The 26,580-nt window shown below is 28.4% G+C and overlaps 1 protein-coding gene across 2 annotated transcripts in view; it reads left to right on the plus strand.

Moving 5' to 3' along the window:
- Positions 1-294: 294 nt before the first annotated feature.
- Positions 295-26,580, plus strand: part of LOC107440097 (ionotropic receptor coreceptor Ir76b) — a 34,159-nt gene continuing 7,873 nt past the window's right edge. Inside the window, exons 1-5 of one of the 2 annotated variants that reach the window (XM_043040655.3) lie at positions 295-430; positions 15,057-15,145; positions 15,695-15,798; positions 22,923-23,013; positions 25,768-25,926. In XM_043040655.3, the coding sequence (XP_042896589.1) occupies positions 22,960-23,013; positions 25,768-25,926 (213 nt within the window). In that variant the 5' untranslated portion in view covers positions 295-430; positions 15,057-15,145; positions 15,695-15,798; positions 22,923-22,959. Of the gene's footprint in view, positions 431-8,235; positions 8,401-15,056; positions 15,146-15,694; positions 15,799-22,922; positions 23,014-25,767; positions 25,927-26,580 lie in introns of those variants that run through there. The other variant, XM_043040654.3, reaches the window with a different exon arrangement.

Consider the following 26,580-nt stretch of genomic DNA (forward strand, 5'->3'; position numbering starts at 1 on the left):
GCGGTATTAGAAACGAGCCGACGAGTTATTCGTCATAAAAAAATGAAGAACCTGCAGTAAGCTAATAGATAATTTGTTGAAAACTTGCTTTCAACAGCAATAGGCGTGAGTTAGGAAAGAAAAGTGCCAAATTTGTCGCCTACGCAACGAGTTAAAAGAAACCACAAAACGTTTTGTAAGATTTGTTTGCTCATGCCTCGTATATTTTATCTTCAAAGTACCGACTTAATCCTTATTCCATATACCAGAATAGAATATTTCAAATAGTTATTTTAAAAATATATATTTTTTACCGTTTGAAGGAAAACAGAGTTCTTATAAATTGCAATTAATATTTTTATCAAGAATGGAGGTCTAATAAATCTGTGTATTATCTGTTTCTACGATGTTAAGCATAAATGTGTATTTTGCCTCGCATTTGAAAAACGAAGTAAGTTTTCATTTTCGTAAACATTTTTTTTCTCTAATTTCCCGGCAATCTTTTTCGACCAGCCAGTTTGACAATTGTATCATTCATTACAGAAGATGATCAAGTAGCAGATATTGTAGTAATTAATGACTATTAAGATACTATTTTGTGATTATTTGAGTAAAAGTCAACAAACCAAATTTATAAGTAATTTATTACTGATATTATATTACTGAACGTATTCTGAAGTTTAGTCTAATAACAAATATATAGGAACGTTTGCCATTTTTTTCAGATATTTCAAACAATTTTACAGAAAAAAAACACACTTTTATTGAAGGGAAGGAAGTAAAAAAAAAAGTCATTTTAGCTTTGGTTCTTGTTAATTATAACCATTGACGTCGGACTTATCTAAAATCAGCTATCCCGATTCCAATGTCTAGTTTTTTCTCTTTACAGTAAAATTTCTGAAAATGGTCTGTTAGTTGTACTGTTCTCATTAAGCGAGTTAATTTTTAGTATTATATTGTGTTTAAAAAACAAAATATTAAGAAAATAGTATAATGTTTTAAAAATTGAATTTTTAGTATAATATAATATAATATAATATATATTATATTATATAATATGTAATTATGTAATATAATATAATATAAAGATATTTAAAATCCCGCTTGAAAAAGATTCGTTTCAAACTCACGTAAGATATTCTTATTTTAATTTATAGTTTTTGACTAAATGATAAACTCAAACTTTCAGGTTATTTCTATGAATCATGTGAACTGCAAGTTATATAATAGCTAGCTTCAATCACAGTATAAAACACTAATTTAAAAAAAAATTACATTAACATATTAATTAAATTTTAAAAAAAATTTAAAAATTTTTAACAACTCTGAACTCTGTAAACTTTGAATATTTATTTTAATTTTCCTTCAATCAAAAATCACAAATTTATAATATTATATAATATTATTTTATATTATATTATATTATATTATATTATATTATATTATATTATATTATATTATATTATATTATATTATATTATATTATATTATATTATATTATATTATATTATATTATATTATATTATATTATATTATATTATATTATATTATATTATATTATATTATATTATATTACATTACATTGCATTATAATATTATATTACTATACTATAACTTAAAATAATTATCAAATCGTGAACAATAGCAAACATTAATCGCTAAGAGATTTTCCGATAACCTCATGTAATTGTTTTCTAAAATGATTGTATTTATTTAAATAATTTTCAACTTATATTATAAAAGATTTTGTCTTTAATTATGGCAGTGCCAAATTTCAGTTTTTCTGTAAGTTAAAGCTTTAAAACATTTTTTAAAGATAAATAAAATGTCTTTGTCTTTCATGTAAATGTCATTGTGTACAATGTTTTAATTGATTGACCGATAAAAAAACACTATAATAAGAGTTCTAGAACAACACATGAGAGCTCGCACACCTGCATTCATAATAAGATATTTTTCTCTCAATTAATTTTGGATGTGGGGACTATGTAGAAAATTACAAAACTTTATCTTTGTATAAATATTGAATTTATGTATTTATCTCGAAGAACTCTTTTTCTTCGACAGAAAATAATTAATAAATGAATTTCGAATATTTTTTTCGTAAATATTATTTTTAATTTCATATATTTTCTAGATATTTTTTACTTTTTCTAAATTCTTCTTAGTTTTTGCTTCTTTTGTACTAAAAAGAAATTGAAGAAACCAAGTCTAGTTAACACAAAAAATACTTTTTATTTTATTTCGGAATACTTAGATACATTCTACTTAGATAATATGCTGTGTGATTCTGAATTCATCATTAATATTTGGTGGGGAGATAGGGCACATCATAAGGAATGAAAAATACATACCAACTTATGACCGATAATGTCATTCCACGCCGTCTCCCCAATGATTTGAAACGGCATTCTTAATTATTCAATCTGACTTCAATCTAAATTTAGAGTTTTCTCGCAACTATTATAGTTACAGGAAATCTTTCTTGCATATACTGTCTGAAAATACATTCAAATAGGCTGAAAAATAGCTAGTTTATCGTTATTTGAAAATTAAGCGACGAACTCAGATATCGCTGATTTCATCGCATATCGGTACGTTACGGTAAAACAAATGCTTCTGACCCAATTAAATGAAATTTAGGCAATGATCAATAGAAAACGCAAAATCAATATAAAATTGAGATAATTTAAATAAATATAAGTACCGTTTCAAATACGCAGGAGCAGCCAATTCATAATAGTGAGACGACCCAGCGGCGTAGGATAGCATTTTTAGTTATTAGTTCCAGTGCAATTATCAATCTTTATGACGTGCCCTTCCTTCCTACTTATCGGCGATGAGGCTACGATGGCTATGGGGATAGAGTATTTACATCCTAATGAGACAACCCAAGTTCGAATCCCAGAGGTAGCTGGTCATTTCGAATATTGCTCCCGGCTTCCATCAACAGCAGTGCTGTTGAAAAGTATCCCCAGTGGTAGACTGACAATGGGTCAGAGTCTCCTTGACATCGAGACAATTAAGTGAGGTTTCCATGGTTTTCATCTCCATGCATTGCACAGCTGGTTTAGTTTGATCAAAAAAGCGAATATGTCTCAAATCTTGATCCAGGAATTTGCTTGTCTTCCGGATTGGATTTAAAATTATAAGACTAAGAAGTTGAATATTGACTGCCAGAAATCCGAAAATTAGTCTGCTAGTCAACGCCAGTTATAAAATAGAATATTAATGACGAATTCAGATTCATTCTGTATTATTCTAAATATTCAGATAATACATAATACTAAATCTTTAGATATTATGATATACCGGTTGAAAATATTAACTATTATATTGATTCATTTTTACTGCAGATTACTTCTTTTTTTGAATATGTGGAAAAATTTTGAAACAGCTCTACAACTAACCTTTGTTCAGAAGAAATAATTCAAATTTTAGGTGTCAGTTGTCGCTTGGTATATTTAGGCAATTTGGAAATACACTCCAATCAAAAAGTGAAGATTCAACCTGTTTCTTGTGTCTAATTTGAAAACGGATTAATATAGGACCAAAGGAACACGAAACTTAAAAGAACTGTTCACTAAACAGTTTTATTACTTTTGTTGCCACACAGAAATTTAAATATATTCGAACGCAAACAATTTATAACAAAGGAAAAAAACTTAGTGGAAATGTTCCTTCTCGAAGAAAATAGTGCATTTCAGTTTTAAACGAAAATTGCTTTAGAAACAGGAATGTGTTCTAGTTTGAAAAAAAAGTATCCACTCTTAATTAGGATGCACTGGATGCTTGGTGAAACTAATATTCCATGCTGCTAACTAAATTGTCGGGGGACGATGAATCAATTATCAACAACTTGTCTACCAATAGACTCAAATATTCTCTGAAGTATTTAGGTCTGGAGATTTGGTTCTCTATTCAATCACTCCAACAAATATCTTAACATTTTAGAAAATCCATGGCGTAATGCTGTCTATTTAGCAGCACGCTGTTGTCCATTAAGCAAAATCAGAAACAACCGAATTCCTAAAAGAGAAAACTAAGGACTTTAAAAATATATCTCTATATACAAACCAGGCACAATGCCTCTTTCAAATACATGGGGGGTCATGCGGTCGTCCCACATGATGCTTTCCTAGACTATCAAACAATCGCTTCCATTATGGTTGATTTATTAAGCACTGGAAGGCAAAAACTAATACTTTGATGTAGAGAGAGCAAGGGATTCTTCAATACACTGACCATGATGGAAGAAAAAGCTTAATTATCTGCATCATGTTTAATGGCTGTATAATCCCCGTTAAATTTTTAATCGAGACTCAATTACTGGTTTTAAATATAGAGATTTGATCTTGAAGCTCAGAGGTTTTTTATTTGCGAATTTGGGTGGTTATTATTTCATTTTAATGGGTGACAGCACGCTGCCACATAAGCCCTATCATGTCGACGAGGAATTTCGGGATGCTAAAATATTCGCCGAAGGGATCGTCAAGTCAAATCTTTAGGCCTTATTTCACTAGAAAATGTTCTGAACTACCTTGGTGGATAAGTTGCTGCTTTGAGTCCTCTTTTCAGTTATGACATGAGCAGGTACAAGGGGTACTCCATATCTCATGCTTTCTTCATTTAACTCCCGACAATTTAATTGGCAGCATTGAAAAATGATGCCATCACTGCATTGTAGTAAGTCATGGATACATTCATAGCTTTTATAATATTTTAAAGAGAATTTTCTTCATAAGACTTTGTTGCTCTGTTTCCTATGAGAAGGTACATTTCTGCTAAGCTGGCTTTGTAGCTGCTAAAGCTTTGTAGCTTTGTAGCTCTAAGCTGCTTTTGTAGATTATATTTGTGTAGAAATTTATTTGAATATTTATTTGACAATCAAGAAAAACTTTGTGAGCATTTCCTCTAAATATTTAGTTTCTATGTCTATTCATTTTAAAAGAAAAAACAGAAAACAGGTTGTACCTTAAGTTTTGAAAGGCAGTATAATGCTCAACATTGATATAAATTGTGTGACAAATATTCCGAACAAAGGTAAGATTGGGGTGGCATTATTCAGAAATAATTTTTTTTAAAGAAAGTCAAACAGTGAAACCTGCAGTTAATTATTTTAATTATTTAATAAACTGGATTCGGAGTAGCAACTATCTTATGCTAAGTTCTTAAATGGCTACGGGTTTTAAGGTGGCAGTCAATTAATGTATGTTTTTTAACAAGACGCATATGAAAGTACGGCTTTTTGTTTTTAATTTTTTTGGATATCATTGTAGTATCAGTAAACTGCAATGTTTTCATTTTCCGCCCTTCAGAAGGAGGGAGGAGAAATTCTTAACACGTGGTTAAAATTTGAAATGTAACTCCAATTTACCAAAAATTGTTTAAAGTGGTTATGGTTTTTGACTTAACCTGTTTCAATTTTGAGGTCGAAATTTAAAAAATATTAATAATGATATGGCAGACAAAATTAAGAGAATATTGTGAAATTATGAACTACTTTAGATAAAAATGTTCATTATAATCTAGAAATTAAATAACATTTGTGAAAATTATGTATTATTTCTAGATAAACATTAAAAAAACATATCGACAGGTGATAAATATAGAAATATAATAAGGAGATGTAAAATTTTACAAAATTGCGCAGCATGCTATTTTTCTATGACAAACGTAATAGTATTAAATACAAGTTAATTAATGTGCTAAATTAATAAAATTTTTAATTGAAATTAATAATAACATATTAACCGAAATTGTCGTGATTATCAGCGGAGTTAGCATGACGCATAACACCTAAATGATATTCTGATATGGTTGGCGCTTTTCTACTCTTTATAATCTGACAACAAAGATAAATTGCTTCTGACTTATATAGGAATAGGGTATAAACATGATCACCAAAAAAATCCATGTCAAAATTAATTGCATATAGAGTAAAATCTCGGTTAAGCGGAGGCTTTAAAGACAGTTCATTTGCTATAAGGGTGCACTAATAACGAAGGGGAACGCCATAAATTGTTATTTAGGATAATTGAAATGGTATAGAAATAATTAAATAACCTATAATAACTATTCAGAGTGATATTTATTTAAACTTAAATTAAAATATTTATAGTGCAAAATGAGTAGATGAAGAAATTTGATAGATCCTTGAAGATAAGCCTCCCACGATGCACGAAAAAAACATGGCAATACCTAATTGAAAGGCACCAGGCCTTCGAGAGTTGTCATAATCGATCATTTGTCAAAAAATGTGAATAAATGTTTGATTTATATGAACCTCTCAGGGTGTCTGTTCTATTCTCTATTAAATTCTGATTCTCTGATTTCTGTTGCCTTTTTTTAAAGCCTAGTTGTGCTAAGTACAGAGTTCAATTTGATTAGAAGAAATGAAATTTTACTGCGAAGGGGAAATTGAGAGCATTTAATGTGTCATTTCAAATTGTGGTCCTCATCCAGATGAAAAGATCAAAAATTGACACCATCCAAAAATATTTCTCATGAGTAGTATCATTTTCTATCCTTTACTCGCAAAGATAAACAAAGGTTACTGGGGTTACTCACTTTAATCGCTAAATGCAGAAATCGCATAACAATATTTTCATTTATGGATGAGACAAAAAGTTTATATTCTTAAAAAAATGGGGGATACATGCATATTTTTTTTTGAATTAAAAGTGGAAATATTTTTTTTTTAAATTTAGAAAAGTTGTGTTCGGTTTGAAGATATATTTAAAATAACGTTTCAGAACATATATGACTGTCCGCGCCCGGTTACGGGAGTGTCCGCTTTGTGGAGATAATATACATAATAGTTTATTCATAGAAGATTCACGGCAAATTAATCACCATATTTACATTTTAAACGAGGAGTGTTCCAAAATACTAGGGGAGAGTGGGGTCAATTGCAGCATTTTTTACTTAACTATTTTTAACTGACAAAAAATCCAATATATTATTAGTATTAATTGACAGACGAGTAAAGTAGACTATCCTCTACTAGAAAAAAAACCTTATTTTAAATGTTATTATATTAGTTATTAACAGTTTTTGACAGTCGTGCACTTGTTACGATTGTACCCACTTACGGGGTCAATTGTAACAGTTCATAAATTCAACTAAAACATAGTTAATTATAAATATTATCATAGTTGAGATATATTTTGTTATTGATCAAAATAGTAGTGATATTTTATTAGTAAAAATAATAATGAGCAGAGACCTAAAGGGTTAAACTTTTAACTTTAACTTAAGGTTAAAAATTTTAATTTATGTTGTGAAAGGTGACAAATAAAATAATGCACATGCAACATAATATAAATGATATAGGAAACTATTGGTGGTTCTTAAAGAGTTAAGTAATGGTTTGTAAACATAAGATTATTTATTTTCAGCTGTTACATTCGTCCCTTTACTTATTGTTACAATCGTCCCCAAGACGACATTTCAGCTTCATTTGTTAAAAACATTGCTAGTTAATTAACAAAACTAATTCTGTTTTATTGAAATGTTAATTAAGGTGTCCACTTACATATTCGGTTAATAATTTTTATTTGTTTAAACAAAATTACTTTGTTACAATATAATATTCTAATACCAAAAAAAGTACTTACGTAGCGGGAAAATATCTTTTGTGATGTAACTCTTTCAAAAGTACATAAAAATGGTTGCCAGCAGGGATGTACATGAAGATTTATTAAATACACCTTGTGCGCCACCTGGGAACCAAATCTAGAACCCGACACTCGAAATTTTCGCTCTGTTACAATCGTACCCTGTTACAATGGACTCCACTCTCCCCTATGTATGGAAATGAAATAATTAAATCTGAAGTAATATTTTATATATTGATATACTTCAACTCTAAATTTTAAATACTCCATCTGACCACTAATTTAACCTTTTCTTAAAAATTGCGTCATAAAAAAAAAAGAAATAACATTCGAAATGTAATGCTTCCAAATGCAACTAAAATCAGTATTAAGCAAAGTCATGTTTAAAAAGGGATTATTAATTCAAACTTTTCTATATTGGATTACCTGAAAATATAATCTTAGTATTCTGAGTAAGTTTTCTGACTATTCTTATTCTCAAAATTTTTGTAAAACTTTACTCTTCATTACAAAAAAGAATAACTAAAAGTTATCTCTTTTTAAAATATAGACAGCCCCTGTCTTTGGATTTGCTGTACCTTTTTCACGCTAAATATGTGTATATCTTCCTAAAATGAATATCCGCTCAATAGAAAAACTGTGAGATGTTATTTGTTCATGGATAAAGAAGGAGTTGGTCACGTGATCTGATCTCAAACTATGCAATCGCTTTAAAAACAGAGTGATTATTAATTTTTCATCCGGCAACGTCGATTCAAGTTGAGCATTACCATGCACTTATCTAATAATAAAAACAGCGAAGGTAAGAAGAAAATATGTTTTTCAGATTCTGTTTTTATATTAATTTAATTATAGAATACTTATGTTTTTATTAAAAGAATTAACTATGTTGAATTCCATTTGCCGAATAATTTATATTCATAGGACAGCTTTCGTCACCCTATGAATTTAAGTTATTCGGTAAATGGAATACGCACGAGGGATTCGTTTTAATTGATTTTAAATTTTGCTGCAATTTATGTATAATTAAAAAAAGTTTAATTCTTATGGAAAAAGCATAGTTTGCAATTAATTATGCATTAAATTAACTTCAATTTAAACAGAGAGTCAAGAAGTAAAAACACTCAGAGGAATAAAAAATATTGTGTTAAGTTTTGACAACTATTTTAATAATTGTAATCTCTTTCAAGAATTTTAAATCGTCAAAATTGAAGGAAAATATACTTTGAAAACTTACATAGACTCTAAGGTAAGAGGTGTGACTTATATAGCTATGTTAAATGAGCTGATTTCAATTAAAAGAGTTCGTGAGCTCTTTTCATTTTCTACACATTTTAACTTAATGAAACAGAGGCTTTGTCACATTTATAATTGTTTTAGATAACGGGCAACTCAACTGAAAAAATCGAATTGTGCTTCTAATAACTTAAAATCACACATGATTTTTTTAATAATAGATCTTATGTTTAAAGTGTTATACTTATTTTTCAATGAAAATGAGCAATTGCGTTTTGAGTACTTTGATAATTTTTTTAAACAATATATAAATTTTTTCTTGCGCTTTCAAATTTTAATGACTGATAGGTCATTTATGCCAAGTTATATTTGTTTTAGATTAGATGTTGATTAAATTCTTCGGAAAAAAATTCTTAGTACGCTTCGGCTATTTAAAATCCTGCATAAATTTTCTAAATTAATAAAACTCGATAGTTTTATTATTTTTTTTTAACAAAACGTTATGTTTTTAAACGAGAAAAAGGGTTACAATTTTAATCCTGATAAGTTCACTTAAAATGGTATGACAGTAATAGAGGATCCAAAAAGCAATAAATTTGTGCAGAAATAATATGTAGATTGGTATATTAAATCTTATGTTGAGAATATTAAAACGAATGGCATTTTGTGATGGGTTTCAGATTATTTCACTGGAGCTACAACGCATATGAATTGTAATACTAAAGCAATGATCAATGTGTGCAATATGTAAAACAAATATGTAAATGTATATCAATACGCAAAATATCAATTAACGCGCATTTTAAATGCAATTTTAATTTTTGTTGAAATTACAATAGTGTTTAAAACTTTTTGAAATGCAGATTAAGGTCTGATAAATTTAGTAAGATTTGTTTCACAAAATTAATGTCTGTGAAATGCATTGACTGCTTTGTCACGTGAAACATTTGATTGATCCAGCTAAATTTAAAATTTAAAAAGTGTAAAATGTTAATAAACTTAAAAATGTTTTTATTAAACTTCTATGAACATAAAATTAATTCTATGAACATCGAATTAGAAAATTATCGACTCTAAATAGAAAAATAAAATTTAATTTTTTTAAAAATAATAAAATTTACTATATTTTAAATTTACTATATACAACTTTTTGTAATTTTTTTCCTTTTCGGCAGAAAAGTTTTGGGTTAGCTGTGTTTAAAGAACCCGTAGTTTTACATGGACTCTAAATCTACGCAGCTTAAAAAACTTGCAGTAAAGGCATTGTTTGAATTTTCCAATAAAATTTGTATTCATTTTGTGGTACAGAGTACAATGAATGTCTTATTTTTCCTCACTCGTCAGATTTGAGGTGTTCTCTTTTAGGCAGTAGAAATTAGCTGAAAATGTTTTAGTTTGAAAAGATATCAAGAGTTGTATAAACATTAGCTTGAGGGTAAACCCATCTTGCTTTACTAAATAGAAATAGACCATCACACAAACAAGGCCTTCTTGTACAGAAGCATATTTTGTTAGTAATTATAAAATAAAAATGAAATTCTCATCAAGATATGTTAATATGTCAAGTTGATGTATGCATGCCAACTAATGTGTGATTCTGTAACTGTATTTAAAGCAATATGATCATAACTTGGTAGTATAATCTTTTAAGGATTGATATATTTAATATTTCTTTCAGCGTCCTATTATTTAAGCATCAACTCAAACTTTTATACAGGGCTGCACTAAGGCAGAGACGATTGGTTGAAAAACATGTTAACGCCAGGAAGAAATTAAATTATAGAATAATCCAAGACTGAACAGAATTTGACATTTCCTCCCTTTAATCTATATTGCCAAAAAATATGGAATTTAATACCCATTTACTGTATAATTTTTAGTCAATGTCCACTTTTTAAGTTAAATAGTTAAATTCCGTACATTTACCTTATAACTGTAGAGTACTAGAGTGTTTTTAAAGGCAGAGTCCGTTTATACACGCAGGATGTTCAAATCTACAACCAAGCTATTTTTTTTTTAACTTTCAAATACATATTATGAAATACATACATAAATGTAAGCTCGTTAATGAAGAGAACTTTATTTTCTATGCTAAAATCAAGCCAATCTCGCCAACCCCTATAAACTGCTACCCTATATTATACTTTGAGAATTAAGATCGCTTTTCTTGCTACCAAAATGGATCCATTTGAAGTGCGGCTTATATAAGATCTTAATTAGTTAAATTTATAAATGTTTCGCTCCGTTTTAGTTCAACAATTAAATGCAACCAAGGAGAGAAAATAACAATAGTTTTAGAAATTATTGCGAAATTAAAAGTGCCTTAAATTTTTTTTTTTGAAAACACAATTATATATTCTGGTATTTGGAGCTATTATTATAAGGCTATCAAATGACCAAATTCTTAAACGCTACCGTCTTTTGTATTTGTCATCAATACTTTATTCTGCTGTTACAGAACACTTTTTCATTTTATGTATTATAAATAGCGTAGCAGTACGACAAATAATCAGCTTTGGTTGTAATTGAAGAGCCTAATGAAAGAACATCTTAAATGGTATATTAGTGATTTTTTGAAAATCAGCACAGAAAATCAATTTATACTGCTTATATACTATGGGAACATACTGCAACATTCACCAAACACGTTGAAACCAAGATAACGAATCATAATCATTTGTTAAAAAATAATCTTAATGAAAATACTAATCTCAGTGACGTAACGACAGCAACGCTCTTACAGAGGTTAAAACTTTATGATGATTGTACCTTAGAACCGTCAATTGTACCTTAGTAGTACATATGATAGTACCTTAGTACCGTAAAAAAAGTGCAAAAACATTTCATAAAATTTTTTGTAAACCTAGAAATCAATTTTTTCCCTTCGTAATTAGGTGTTCATTGCGTAATCTAAGACCTTCGTCATTTAAACTTTTTTCATATATTAAATCAATCAACATTTAGTACTTCAATTTTGATTGACAATATTTGAAAGCCAAAAATACAAATCATGCATTTGGTCTCGAAATGTTGCTGTGTCCATTCTCTTATCAGGGATCTTTTTCGTATCAATTATTATTTTATGAATAATCCTGCTTATTTTACAATCTGATCTTAAATTCACTACAATTTAAAATTACGGGTGGTTTGTAACTTAAGGTCTAAATATTTTTGCGGAAATTTTCTCTTATTTCTTATTTTTCTTACAGAATAATACAGTAACTAATAATATGTGAAAAATAAAATATATTTGAAAGAAATGTGACTACGGCTTTCTAGTAAAATTGCCGTAACAATATTTCTGGTAAAATAAACCATAATTCTGGTAATAAAAACCAAAATAAACGGTATTTAAACCATTCATTTGGTAAACATTTCGTTCATATGGTAACGGTTTACTGGAAATTCTGGTTTTCAAAAGCCGTTTACACTTTCATGTTTCATTTAAAATGTCGATTTATTTAAATGGTTTGTAGGAATTAGATGACGGTTGTATTTTAACGATACTAAAATCAGTTATATCAAGCTATGGTGTCTGTTTTATTCATCTTTTATGGGAGTAGGGGGATTTATTTATATTTATTTACGTACATAAGTGGGTTTCTTTGTAAAATACGAAGAATGGCTTAACTCCTTTTGATTTGAAAACGGAGAGCATGAGTTTAACAAAGACAACAGGAATATATATAAGTGCTATGGTGGAATTCGATTCCACTACATTTATGCTTCAGGGAGTTAGCAAAACAGTGATACCACACAGCTTCCGTTGCCGAGGGGCATTGTCCTTCCCATCAAGCACTCTAAAGTGTAGAGCTAACGGGTCTTTGTACTGACTCGCTGTCTTTCTTATTTTTCTACAGACTATTCTTCAATTTAAAAACAGCCATTCTTTGCATTAAGCACGAGAACCAAGATATTTATTTAAAATAAATTTCCTTACTTATTTCTATACACCCAGGGTAACGGTGGGATTCGAAACTAGTTCCTATTTAATAGCGTTTGGTAGAAAGGCGAGACTGCAGGAAATAAATTTCTTTTTTCTAAATTATTTGAATATTTGAGACCAATTTAATTCTTAACCACTTTTTGGAAGAAAAGAAAAACAGTTTTGTATGTTCTATGTGTTAAAAATTACAAAATTGTTAAACCTGTTGATTTTAATGCTGTTATTTCAGTTTATGTACAGTAAACTGACATTAGAATATATTAAACTTACTTAGTTGAAATTGAATTTCAATTAGTCACAATAGTTTAGTCTCAGTAGTTTCAACTAGTTAGTAATAGTCTCAGTAGTTTCAATTAGTTTAAGATAAATAAAAGCACGAATTCATAAATGCTAAAAACTAAGTTAAGTTTATTAGGTAATCAATAGCATATTCTACTAATTTCGTTAGAATTCTAAAGTAACACTGAAGCAAATCACCAATAAACAGAATTCTTCAATTTATCATACATAAAAATAAAAAAGTATATGTATATTTAACCTGTTATTTTCAGTTTGGAAAGCTAAATTATTATGTGTCATTTACACGATGCATCTTAATCAAACGAAACTAGTTTTTTTTTTCGTTGTATAGTTATTTCAGAGGCATGCAACTAAATATGTTATAAAATATAGAAACGTATAATTTTAAATGCCAAGCTATTCTAAGATAACGAATACTACATTTTTCTTCGAGATTCCTAGCACACTTTGTTTTCGTGACACTGTTATTATCTTTTTTGTTATTCAAGAAATTCATACTTATTCGCATCGATTGAAAAGTAAAGGAGGTTTATTGTACATTTTTGCATCGGTTGGAAACTTTTGTTCAAAAAATAAATACCAAAACCGATCAGATTCAAAATTATTTAATTATTTTGAAACATCTGAAAAAGTGATATTATGACATAAACATATAAAATATGTTCACGTTATAATATCGCTCTTCAGAGTTTGAATTATTTCATTTGAATTATGCTAATGATCTGAAATAAAAAAACTGTGAGTCGAAACGTTTTTCTTCGCTCGACAGTTTCCTTTTATTTTCAAAAAATGTAATTTTTAAAACTGTGCATAATGAACATATGCAACTAAAACAATGCAATAAAATAATAAAATAAAATAATTTTATAATAACCGAAAATAAAATAAATTTTTTAAAAAAAATTTTAAATGATATTATAACAGTAATTCGAGCAAAATCATTAAGTTAGATTAATCAAAATAGAATTAGAAACAAAGTCTCTGCTATACTATAAAAATTTTTAAGTATTTTAAATTAGCAATTTTTAACTTCAATGTAACAATTGTTTCATTTTTAAGAATTAAAATTTATTGTGAAATTATTAAGAAAAATTTTAATCGAGTGGGTGAGCGAAGCGAGTAGGAAAAGCATTTCACTACTCAGAATACATTTAAAAAGAGTTATGAAAATATTATAGTGGTTATATGGACGCAATAAAGTATAACTTTTCCTCGTAGTATCATTACGACTTTTTTAAAAAACCATCTCATCGTTTTCATAACTAGAACAAAACTCATCTAAACACAATGTAGTTAGCAGAGACATGCGATTAGGTCTGCGCTATAACAAGGTGATTTCTTTCTAAAATAATTAATAAGCAAAATAAGAAACTAGTTAGCAAAAATAACTAATTGAAAATCTTATTTATTTTAAATACTGCACCGAATTTATCATTTAGTTATGGTTCTATGCGTGTCCAGTATTTTATTTATACAAGGACATTCATTAAATTTTTGCGAAGATCAGCTTCTATGAAATGTCGCATCCATATTAAACTTGGTAAATGATATTATACCGAAAACAAAACAAAAATATGAGTGCACAGCTGTTTGGTGATTGTCGAGAGGGCTCCTTGAACGCCAGTCGCAATTTTCGCCAACCGAGACGTGTCCAATATAGGATCTGCTTAAACTGCTTATAAAAAATAATAGTCATAATTTATAAAATAAAGTAACATATCTATGACATTTCTAGAATTACTTATTATATACAACTAAAGAATGAATATCTTAGCTAAATCAGACGACGAATACTTTAGCTTCAACAATCTTAGCTACCCGGTATTACCTCACCTTCATCAATAAGTTTACTACGTGTTAACAAATTTATTTGGAATATCGAATAATGATTTTTTAAAAATAGACCGAGTAATATATTTACGTCTTTCTTTCATTTTAAGCATTTATTGATAAGATCATTGAAATGTTTATTTTAGATTTTCAACTAGAGGAATCTATAAATGGTAAAAATACGGAGTATACTTTGAATTTAGAAAGAAAAAGACTTCGAATTGCAAGTGTGGAGGTAGTATTTTAATCTATTCTTTAATTTTATTATCATTATTCGTGTTATAATATGTTGTTTATTCAAATTAGCTTTTTGTGCAGCTTGACAATTTTAAATATATGTAAGTTAGATACAATTTTAAATATCTGCTTAATCCGTTGGCATGTCGGAAGAAAAATGAAGAATTAAATAATATTTTGGCAAAAAAGTATTAAAACTATTGTAAAAACTTAGAGAAAAAAAATTTAACAGAATTAGATTAACTTGAACTTAAATTTATATCACATGACTTTAATTTTGGTTAAGTTTTTAAAAAGTACAAGTATATCAGATTTTTTGTTCTGCAAAATGTTCCGGTAAAAATAAATTTTATGGTAAAAAGTAACACTGCCCATAGTGCCAGTACTTTTAACCATAATTTGATTCTGAATTTTAACATCGTACATAAAAATAGAAAATTTCATTTTTGTTTTCTGTGTCATTTGTCATTAATATGATTAAAAAATAGAGAATTATATACTTTAAGAGATGGTAATTTTTGATAGTTTATTTTTCCTTTTTTAATAGTCGGAACCTTACCAAACTGTTGAGTTTTTTAATGAATCTAGATATGTGGGAAAAGGATTCAGTTTTGAAATATTAGATCATCTTTCGGAGCATTTCAATTTCACGTAAGTTTATTATTTATTTTCATAATAGATATCATTTTTTTAACAGTGTAAACTTTTTGAGTATTGAAAAAAAACAAGATTTTGTTCCAATATAATTAAACGGAGAAAGAAATTCAGGTAAAACTAACGAACTGTATGGTAATGCCTTTTTTATTGGAAAACCATAATTCTGGTAAATAAAATCAAAATATACGGAATTTAAACCATTCATTTGGTAATTTTTTCGTTCCAATGGTAACGGTTTACCGAAAATTGGTTTTCAAAATTGTAGTTTTTAGTACCTCTCATTTAGTAAAAAATACAAGACTGAAAAGTATATTTAACTGAATAAATGGTTTTTATGCCATGCTCTAGGGCAGTGGTGCGCAAACTAGGGGTCGCGACCCCTGTGGGGGTCGCCAGAAGTTTTTTGGGGGTCGCCAAATTTTTATGAAATGCATTATCCCTGCATGCTGCATACTATACAGTGTACATATAAAGAGTGAAGCGCCGCCACTGACTGTTTAATTGCAATTTCATGCTGTCCACTCTTTCTTTGACCGTAATGCGTAATGTATTCTCTATCTGGCTATCCGTGGAAAAACAATATCCCGTTTTATGCAAGAATGCCATCAGAGTGTTAATACAATTTGTATCAATGTATTTATGTGAAACTGGATTTAGCAAACTAGTTTCAATAAAAACTAAATACCGCTCGCGTTTAAACCCTGAAGATGGTATGCGAATTGCAATTAGTAACATACATCCAAACATCGATGAAATAATTAGAAACTTGCAGCCACATACATCTCATTAAAGGGCAATTACTGATTTTTGAGTTATACAAAAAGTATTTTCTTAAAATTATAAATAAAAATTAATATGAGTTAAATATGATGATGTTTTTATTCGATGAAATGAAAGAAATGCGCGAAATATACATCGTATTTGTGAACATTTATCTCTAGGGGTCGCCGAAAATTTTCTCTCTACAAAAGGGGTCGCAGTCGAAAAAAGTTTGCGCACCACTGCTCTAGGGTATCATAAGGTATCATGATGAAATTCCCCAATTTTATGACATTTACCAAATTTTATTATTATATTTTATATTTTTGAAATTTTAAATCTTTATAGTTTGCTCCCCTAATATGTTCTAAAGTATATATATATATATATCAGGGATGCCACAGTAAAAAATGAACAAAAATAGTTGCTTTTAGTAGCCTCAAGCATGAAAATAGTTGCCTAAATCTATGAAAATAGTTGCCTGAACAGAAACAAAAATTTATCAAAAATAGTAGCCAAATAACAAAAATTATAGCTTAATTGTCAAATACTATTATTAGGACTGGGTGATGTCTGAAATTTTAAATCGTGATACATCGTCAGTTAGACATAACGATATAGTGATATATCGCAATTTAGCATATGTTCAAAAATTACGTATAGGAAATCTTCTAATCAATCAAAAATAAATAAAAAGGAATAAATCTAGTCTAAAAGAAAATATTAATTCTAAACATATTCTACTATGACATCAATATCATTGCTTAATTTTTTCAATTAAATTAATAAAGAAGTCAAAGTTAACGCAAACCCAAGCTCCATTTCATTTTCCTTAAATTAAAAATGATTTAAGATTTATTGGTTTAAAAATAATAATACTGTAACAAATTATTTTACATACATGCATTAGAAATTAAAAGAAGAAAAAAAACGAAAGTGGAAAACAAGCCAAAGAAATGTTCACTTTAGAAAAAGAAATTTTTTTTTAATTATTTGTTGAAGAAAAGAACATGCTTTTGAATCATCATTAGACCCTTTTTGATTTAGTTATTTTAAGTAATAAAAGTCGTATAGTATGGTAATAAAATGGTCGAATTCTGTACTTAATAAAAGTAAAAATATTTTTACTTATTTATTATTATTTTCATTTTTAAAAATAAAATCGACTAAAGATTTATTTGTTTAAAAATGATACTGACTATCGAACAAATTATAAAACAAACAAGTATTGAAAGAATTTTAATAAAAATTTTAAAAAAATACTTTAAGTACTAATGTTAAATTACTAAAGACGTCAAAACATTACTAGACTTTTTATTTAATTAAAAAAAATATTGTTTTAACTAATAGCCAAATTTTTTTAAAGCTTTGCTTTCATTTTCTCAAAAATAAAAGCAAATTAAATAAAGGTAAGCTCTGTTTTAATTTTTTTTATAATCAAAAACGACTGAGCATTTATTGGTTGAAAAACAATCAAATTATTATACTTAACTACATTTAATAAATTTAAAAAAACCAATTTTTTATAACAAAGTTAAATACAAAATACCCCTATTAATTTGCATCACTTAAAATAAAAAAACAATAATTGAAAAAAATCAATGATTTGATCTATTGAGTTCAGAACGAAAATTTAAGATAACAGCGATTGTGCAGCAATCGCAAAGTAACAGTAGGTCTACTAAAAATAATTGACAAGAATCGTTAAACCCAGGCAGGAAAAAAAATGGTATGAAATAATGCAGAACGAAACGATCGCTGCAAAAGTCTCACTGAAAATAATTTACAAGAAACCCGACAATTATTTCCGACGAAATAAAATGCACAACGATAGAAAAATGACTTAAGTCCCATTGAAAATAATCTTCAAAAAACGCAAAATCCCAAAGACAAAAATGGACATAAAGAAACTATGCATTGCGTTCTACATATTACAGCGCTGATCCTGGCACGAAACCGGGAGTTCTGATTCAATTCGCACTTCGTCATTCAACATTACAAAACTAACATCTTAATAGCAAAATGATATCTGCATCTCTGCAGCTAGACGAAATCAAAATCGTCTTCGTTAGTGCGGAAACAGCGTTATCCTAGTCAAGGATCCTTCCATATTAAATCGTTAAACCGCGATTGTAATCTAATTCCGGCGGCTTAAATCAGATTTCTGATTCATCGTTTACAACGAAAGTCACTACATCGGCCTACTGATATATGCGTTTAATCGATATTTCGCGATACATCGATTTATCGCCCAGTCCTCACTAAGCTTAAATAAAAAAAAAGTTTTGTACAAATATAAAAGGTATACATGTTAGAAAATACTAAATAAAAGTCGAATTACAATAAAATATGAATGTTAATAGAAGGAAAAAACAATTAAAAATAACATAACTGCCTCTCAAAGAGAGCATATAACAAGTACTTTATTAAATCCAATGGAAGTTTAAATTCTTGGCTCTTTGAACACAAATGAATGTATAAAAGTTTGCTATCTTTTATTAACGTTCTGAAAAGTAACGTTCATTTTTGCGGAAAAACTTCGCCAGGAGTAAAAAAAGTCTCCTAATAGTCGCCTATTCCTGAAAATAGTTGCTTTTTTAGCCTTTTCAGTCAAAAAAAGTCACTATAGTCGCCTAAGCCCGAAAATAGTAGCAAATAGTTGCATTTTAGTAGCCTGCGGCAACTAAATATGCATATATATATATATATATATATATATATATATATATATATATATATATATATATATATATATATATATATATATATATATATATACCTGGACAACTCTAGATTTCATTATATTATTTCTTTTAAAAAATGCATTAAAAATTATTTTCTTATAGAAAACTTAAATAAAGTAAGCAACCTTCTTTACGCATGGTATTTAAATTTACGATTTTAGTTATAAAAATTTCTTAATACTTGACATCACGTCCTTTTATTAGAATTTTAAGGTTTACGGAGTATTTATGATAGTTATTGATATTGCCTTTATTTTATTGCGAAAAGATCAATTCAAACATCGTAACCAACAACCATAGAGCCAATTTAATAAATAAAAACACTTTTTTTTTTGCGTAATTTTTGTAGTGATATCAAATTATTGTTTACGAATAAAGTAAAGTTTGGTAAAATATTTAAAAATTTTACGTATAACATTCAATCTTTCGTTTAATATGCTTTATTCAACAACTATTACAGAATCATTACTTCTGAATTAACATATTATTCGTTTAGGTAAAAACAACCTATAAATTTAATTAAAAACATGATATAAATAATATGACTGATTTGCAAAACCAAACTCTAAATACACTGTGTTAGTGCTTTTGTTGTGGTTTTTGTTGTCGTAGGCCATTAAGGCAATGGGTGCGTGCGATAGTTCTTGTTTTCAGGTGGCACCATCTATGACAAAGAATTTGAATTTTGCCTCACCCGTAAGTCACACCTAATTATAGCACGGACCCATTCATATATTCAGTACCCTCAGAGGTATAATATGTCATGTGAACATGGAGGACCATGTGACCCTACAGATTTAACGCACACCCGTCACCATTTACTGCACGGGGAGTCTTCCCGTTCTCACGAACATGAGTTCAGTGCCCTGCCAACCATTTTATCGCATCCCAAAGTGTAATATATTGTTGAAATATCTTACAAATAAAATATTATCATTGCACCTTTTTCACAGTTCTCTTAACTATTGCTAAAAAAGATTAGTAAGAAATTTTCTTTAAATCCAACTTAATTGAATTAAGTAAACTAAATATTTATTAGAAATTTTGGGAAATAATTTTTTTAATAGATTTAAAAACACATTAATATGTAAAGAAAATTAATTATATTCTTATTTACATGTTTTTCTAAAATAATTGATATGCGAATTGTATTCTATAATCAGAACCAGATAGAAATTTATCCAGTTTAGATTTTGTCAGGTGTGCCCACGTCCTACTAAAAAATGATAGTGAAAAGCTACGAACGTTAATTCATCGCTTACTAAAAATAAAACCAATAATGTGTTTGCATTGTTTCCTAAACATCTTTTATGAATCCAGGCAGAAGGTTTTGCATTTTAAGCGTAGATATAGCGAAAGCAATCAATCGTTTCAACTGATAAGGTCAAAATTCGAAATGAAATGAAAAGAAATACACTCAGAGAAAAATATTGCTTCTCTTTTATTAATTCCCAAAAATAGCACTTAAAAAATATGAATTCAATTTTCGTTATATAGAAAAGTAATATGATTTTATGATGCATTAAATTCTAAATAGTTAATTAATTTCTGAGTTCAGGATTTAAATTAACCATCGAATTAACTAATTGTTATTCTTTAAGAAGTCAGCCCTTTCTTGAATTGATTAACTTCGATTTATTTAGGTAAAAGAATAAAATAATTATATTTTTACACTCTTTTTCTTACAAAATATGTAATGAAAAAAAATGTCTGTTTCACTTTTGCGAAAAAGTGGTTATAACTTTTAAAGTTCATGAAAAATTTTGCTATAAATACATGGCAAAACTTTCTAATAATTTTATCCATATAAATATATAGAATTTTTTAGAAACTTATTCCATTCAGGTAAAAAAAAAATGAAAAGGCGAATTTAATTTTGATTTTCGTTTTGAGAAACAATTACTGTTCTTAACGTGATTGAATTTTTTAAATAAAAATCAATATACTAAATAAAGCTTACTCATAATATACTATTACAATTCAGATAAAATTTAGTTTTAAATAATTTTATTAAACAGATATAGATATGGAACTTTTTTTAAAACAGCTATTCTTGTACTCAATAAATACAAAAAAAAATAAATAAATTTAAAAATGGTGAATTAATGCTCCCTCTGAACAAAACGACATTCTTTTATCATTTTGAAGCAAATTAACTATTGTTCAAATTATTTAACATCCATTCTCCGGGTTAATTTATGGCCACTACTTTAGTCGACTAAATTTCGAGCTCTGATTGCAGAAATACTATTTTGAGTTAGATTGTTAGTTTTCATGCTGAAGTTTTGGATCACATATTTTAGTTATGAGTGTGTTTTAAAGTTAAGTTTATAGGCCTTTACACTCATATTAAAGAAAATTTTTTAGCAATTTATAACTTTAATAACCAAACTTACTTTTGAGTTGTACTCCTCATAAGCAATTATAAATATAATCTCAAACTATAGTGAAAAACAACGTGAATAAAGCACAAATCAAGTACAAAATACAGTAGTTCGAACATAAACTATAGCATATCTCTTTCTGTACTCGACTTGCGCTTTTTTTCTTTTTATATATAGTCTATGTAGTAAAAAGTACATTTTATCCCTTTAAACATTCTCAAACTGTCATTTGAGGTTATCTCACTTAATTGTTTATGTTCTATTTTTAAAAAAGGATCCTCAAAGCAATAAATTTTTTTTGATTTTACTGAAATGTTAAGAAAAGGCTGTTGATTTCGTCATTCTGTAACTTGATCTATATGATTAATTAAAAGGTTTCCTAAAAAAGCATAATAAATTATGTTTAATGGTTATGTTTGAATTCAACACTTTCTTTTCTATTTGATATAGAAAATATCCTTTTTCTAAATTCATAAAATTTAATAATAATGAATAATTGTTCAGATTATAGAGTAAATTTGGTTAGTCCATAATATTGTTATTTATAAAATACATAGCAGGTAAAAAAACTTTATGTTGAAGCAGTTGTAAGACGCAGCTTAAACTCTTGTAATATGATAGATAAGAAAGATCAATAAGCATGGCGCTGTTTCATTATATATATATATATATATATATATATATATATATATATATATATATATATATATATATATATATATATATATATATATATATATATATATATATATATATATATATATATATATATATATATATATATATATATATATATATATATATATATATATATATATATATATATATATATATAAATACATAAATATATGTCTAATTCATATTTTTTACACATTATTATTGATCACCGAAGTCAAGTGGTCAGTGTGCGGGTGGGTGACCACTTGGATCAGTCTGCGTAGGGACCGAGGGTGTGCGGTATGGGTCCTCGTTAAACTGTTCTACCGTTAAGTGCTCGACTTCGCGTGCAGGTCGTCGGGTTACCGAAGCGGGGGTGCCATCCCCTCTGCAAAGGCTCAAAATTGTGATGACTTGTCATCGGATCATCCTCAGGAATGTGTCCCAGACCGTCGCCAATAGCCCATTGTGCAGCTCTAGTGCGACGTAAATTAACTACAACAACAACAACACATTATTATTAGTATTCTCAAGAAGATAAGACATTATGATTACATTTTAAATTCCTTTGCAGCTATGATGTCGTTGTTCCGGCAGATTTGGATTTTGGAATGCTAATTAATGGATCATACTGGACGGGAATGATAGGTATGCTTTTAAACCAGGTAAGCAGAATTATATATATATATATATATATATATATAATATCAATGTTGAACTCCGGACTTAATTTTGGACTCCTTGTAATTTTTAACCAAATTCAGAAGGCAAGGGAACAACTGGATCAAATATTAGGAGAAATTTGCCTAAGTGGAGGCCTTTTGGAAGGAAGAATTCGTATCTATCAGTCATCGCTTGGGCTCGAGCTCAGTTCACCGCATTGGGTGGCGAGTGCTCTATCCCCTAAGCCAGTGTTTCCCAAACTTATGACTTTAGTGTACCCTTTCTAAATTTTTCTTAACGATGTGTACCACTTAATAAAAAAATGAAATGAAAATTGCGCAAATGTTAAAAATCACAACTGGCTGTTTATGCCACTAACTATTAACCGTGAACTCTGCAAAAAATAGCCAATAGAAAAATACGTAATCGTAAATTTTCATGGCTAGCTTTGCTTTAAGATAAATGTTTTTGAAATTTTCGTTTGTTGCAAGATATTTCGCATAAGAACGCTTACCCCCGCTAAACTGTTCCAGTACCACACTTTGGGAAACACTACCCTAAGCCACTACTTCTTCATGATTAGTGATTGACATTTTGGGTATCTTACCATTATTTCCTATTATCTGAGACTTGATTTATAACATATTTCGCAGAAAAAAGAAAAAATACTCTTACATTTTGGAATTTGCTTATAAGAAATATCGCTGTACGCCCATTCGTCAAATATATTTTTTTAAATATATTTTTGCCTGATAACATCTTTAGATCTGCAAAGTGCAGTAAAGTAAAGAGATATAATACATGAGTGGCTGGATTCTGGCACTGATCTCTATACTAACTTACTGTTACAAATCTAGATCAGTGCTGGTTATTCAGTAACATAAAATGTAATCAGATCTAGTTTTGATATTGTTGATGTAATAATGATTATTAATCAGATTAATGAATGATTCGTAAGATTATGGTTTATAATTTAATAAAGGGTTGATTTACTTACTAATATACTTTTAGTTAGTTTAATTCTTAAGTGGAAATAGTTATGACATGCATTGTAATAATTGGAAAAATTTATCACTTATTATTTCTATTACGTTATTTAATGATAGACGAAAAAATTTTATTATAACGTATAAAAAAATTTTCAATCATTTTAAGCTAAGTAATTTCAAATTTAAAATTTGAACGAAGCAGGTTAAATAGTTTCTGAGTAACTATTCAACCTTTTCGAATTTTTGAATTCAATAACCATTCGATCAATTTTGCTCAAAATTTGGATATTGTCATTTAAAATTACGCTATTTAAAATGATGTAAAAATTTGTATACCTTACAGTCTAACATCGTTTCGACTCGACTATTATACAATAATTATAAAATATTATTTTTATATGGGATTATTTTTGGATAAGCAAATTTTATAATTGTTTGTACATTTCTTTTGAAACGTTTTAAAAGTTTCTCAGATTTAGCGAAAAGCATAAAAAGAGAAAGTAGTATTAAGAGAGACAAATTTTTGACAGTTCGTCTGCCATATCCTCCAGATTGAGGCAAACGCCAACCCCTCTTGTTTTTCTGATCAAAAATCGAAAAGGTATTGCCTGATTTTGTTATTTAATTGGTAAGCACTAATTAATTGGCATATTTGAACTCAATTCAAGGCATCTAAAAATTCGATCATTAGAAAAAACATTATTTAGGGAGCTTTTTTTTTAGCTCACTATACCGTGCACTATTAGAATTTTAATTCTAAAATTGGGGTAAAAAAACCGGCAGCAGTCTGTCCGTCCAATTAACTGTAAGGTTTAAGACAAAGAATATTTTTTACCTTTTGGTTTTGAAACCGTTTACAACTACTATGGTTAAAAATTCATGAATACGAAACTATACGTTCTTTTTACCATTTACAACTAGCATGGTTTCAAAATGTTAAAAAGAAATTTAACTGGACATTAAAGATAGTTTAGCAGCTTTATGGCGCCTCCATCTATACGTGAATGAAAGCTTCGTATGCTATTAGTTCAGGCTCACAAATTGGAGAGTGCAGGATAATGGGAAGTTTTCATGTTCTGAAGGGAATGAATAAAATATTGTAGTGTCAACGCTGGGATTCGAATCCCAGTTCTACCTATCATGAGATTGACATATTAGCCCACTCGGCTATAATATGTACCCATCTTCAAGGAACTAAGTGGCTTTATTAGGTGGGCCTAGTTGGTGGATAAAATTCTGATTGTTTAACCGAATTAGATGAAAGTATTTAGTAAACGGTTTTTGTCACAGTTAACAGTTTAAATTTTTGGTTACTTGTATGTTTTGTTTGAATATGAAAAATAACAATAAAATACATTTTTATTTAACAATTTTTTCGGGGGAATTTCTAACAGTGTGTTGGTATCTTTTATTAAAGTTAAAAAGATTAAAAATTCAAAATAATTACTTTGATTTAAAACAAAATTCAGTATAACGGTAAAATTATATATCAAAACTTTTTTGTGTAAATAAACTACTTTACATAAATAATATATCTAATAGTTTCTCTAAGTTGGTGCCAAAAAGTAGATGTATTTATTTTTGCTTAAAATTTTATCTTTTGTTTTATGGCAGCTATCTTATTTTCAATAAAAGACATCAGCAAAATATACATGCATGAGATTTTCTTTTCGTTGTTTTAATCTTTAGGACAAAAAAAAAATAATGATGTAAAATCAATTTAAAGAAATATATCACTAAACTCTTTGTTTATTGGTTTAATTTCAGACAGCTGACATGGCGGCTGCCCCAATAAGTATAACTCAAGAAAGGCAAGAAGTAGTTACTTTTGGAACAGTTTTATTCGAAGACTCGTTGGGTCTTCTTTTTTCTAAACCTCAAGATCGGCAAAATAGTGGAGCTCTTATAGCACCTTTCTCAACAACTGTAAGTTAAATGTAATTTGAAATTAAAAAACAAATATTGTATTCCTTGCTTTTGATAGCTATTATAAACTAGTTTTTTTACAAATTGCAACGTGCGATGGGTTAAATTATAATCTTCTCATACATCGCGTTGTGTTATCATTAGTCTAATCAAAGACAGTTGACATGACCCTAGTTCAGAGGGCATAGGATATCTACCTGTCTATTTATCTGAAACACAAAATAAAACAACAATAACCTCACTTCAAATAAATCGATTACATTTAAAGGTATTAACAGGAAATTTATTAAATAAAGTCATTCGGCGTTTACTTGACCAAATACAGGGTGTTTATAAAGTCCCGGATCCATTTTGATGTTTAATAACTTATAAAATAATAAAGATAGATTAAAATTAAAAACATAAATGGTTAGATAGACTCTCAAAAAATTTCATGACCCTTATCAATGAACTCCTACGTGTGCCCCCTTCGTCGCACGGAGAATATCAAGTCGATAGTCAATTTCACGCCAGGTAGCAGCAAGCATGTTGCCATCCGCAGAGGCTATTGCGGTTGTAATTCTGGCTTTTAGGTCATCAATGTTCGACACGATCCTCCTGTAAACATTGTCCTTTATAAATCCCCAAAGAAAAAAGTCCAGCGGCGTTATATCA

The sequence above is a fragment of the Parasteatoda tepidariorum genome, chromosome 11 (genome assembly GCF_982258835.1).
Source record: "Parasteatoda tepidariorum strain Cologne lab strain chromosome 11, Ptep-v5.0, whole genome shotgun sequence".
In the NCBI taxonomy this organism is placed as follows: domain Eukaryota; kingdom Metazoa; phylum Arthropoda; class Arachnida; order Araneae; family Theridiidae; genus Parasteatoda; species Parasteatoda tepidariorum.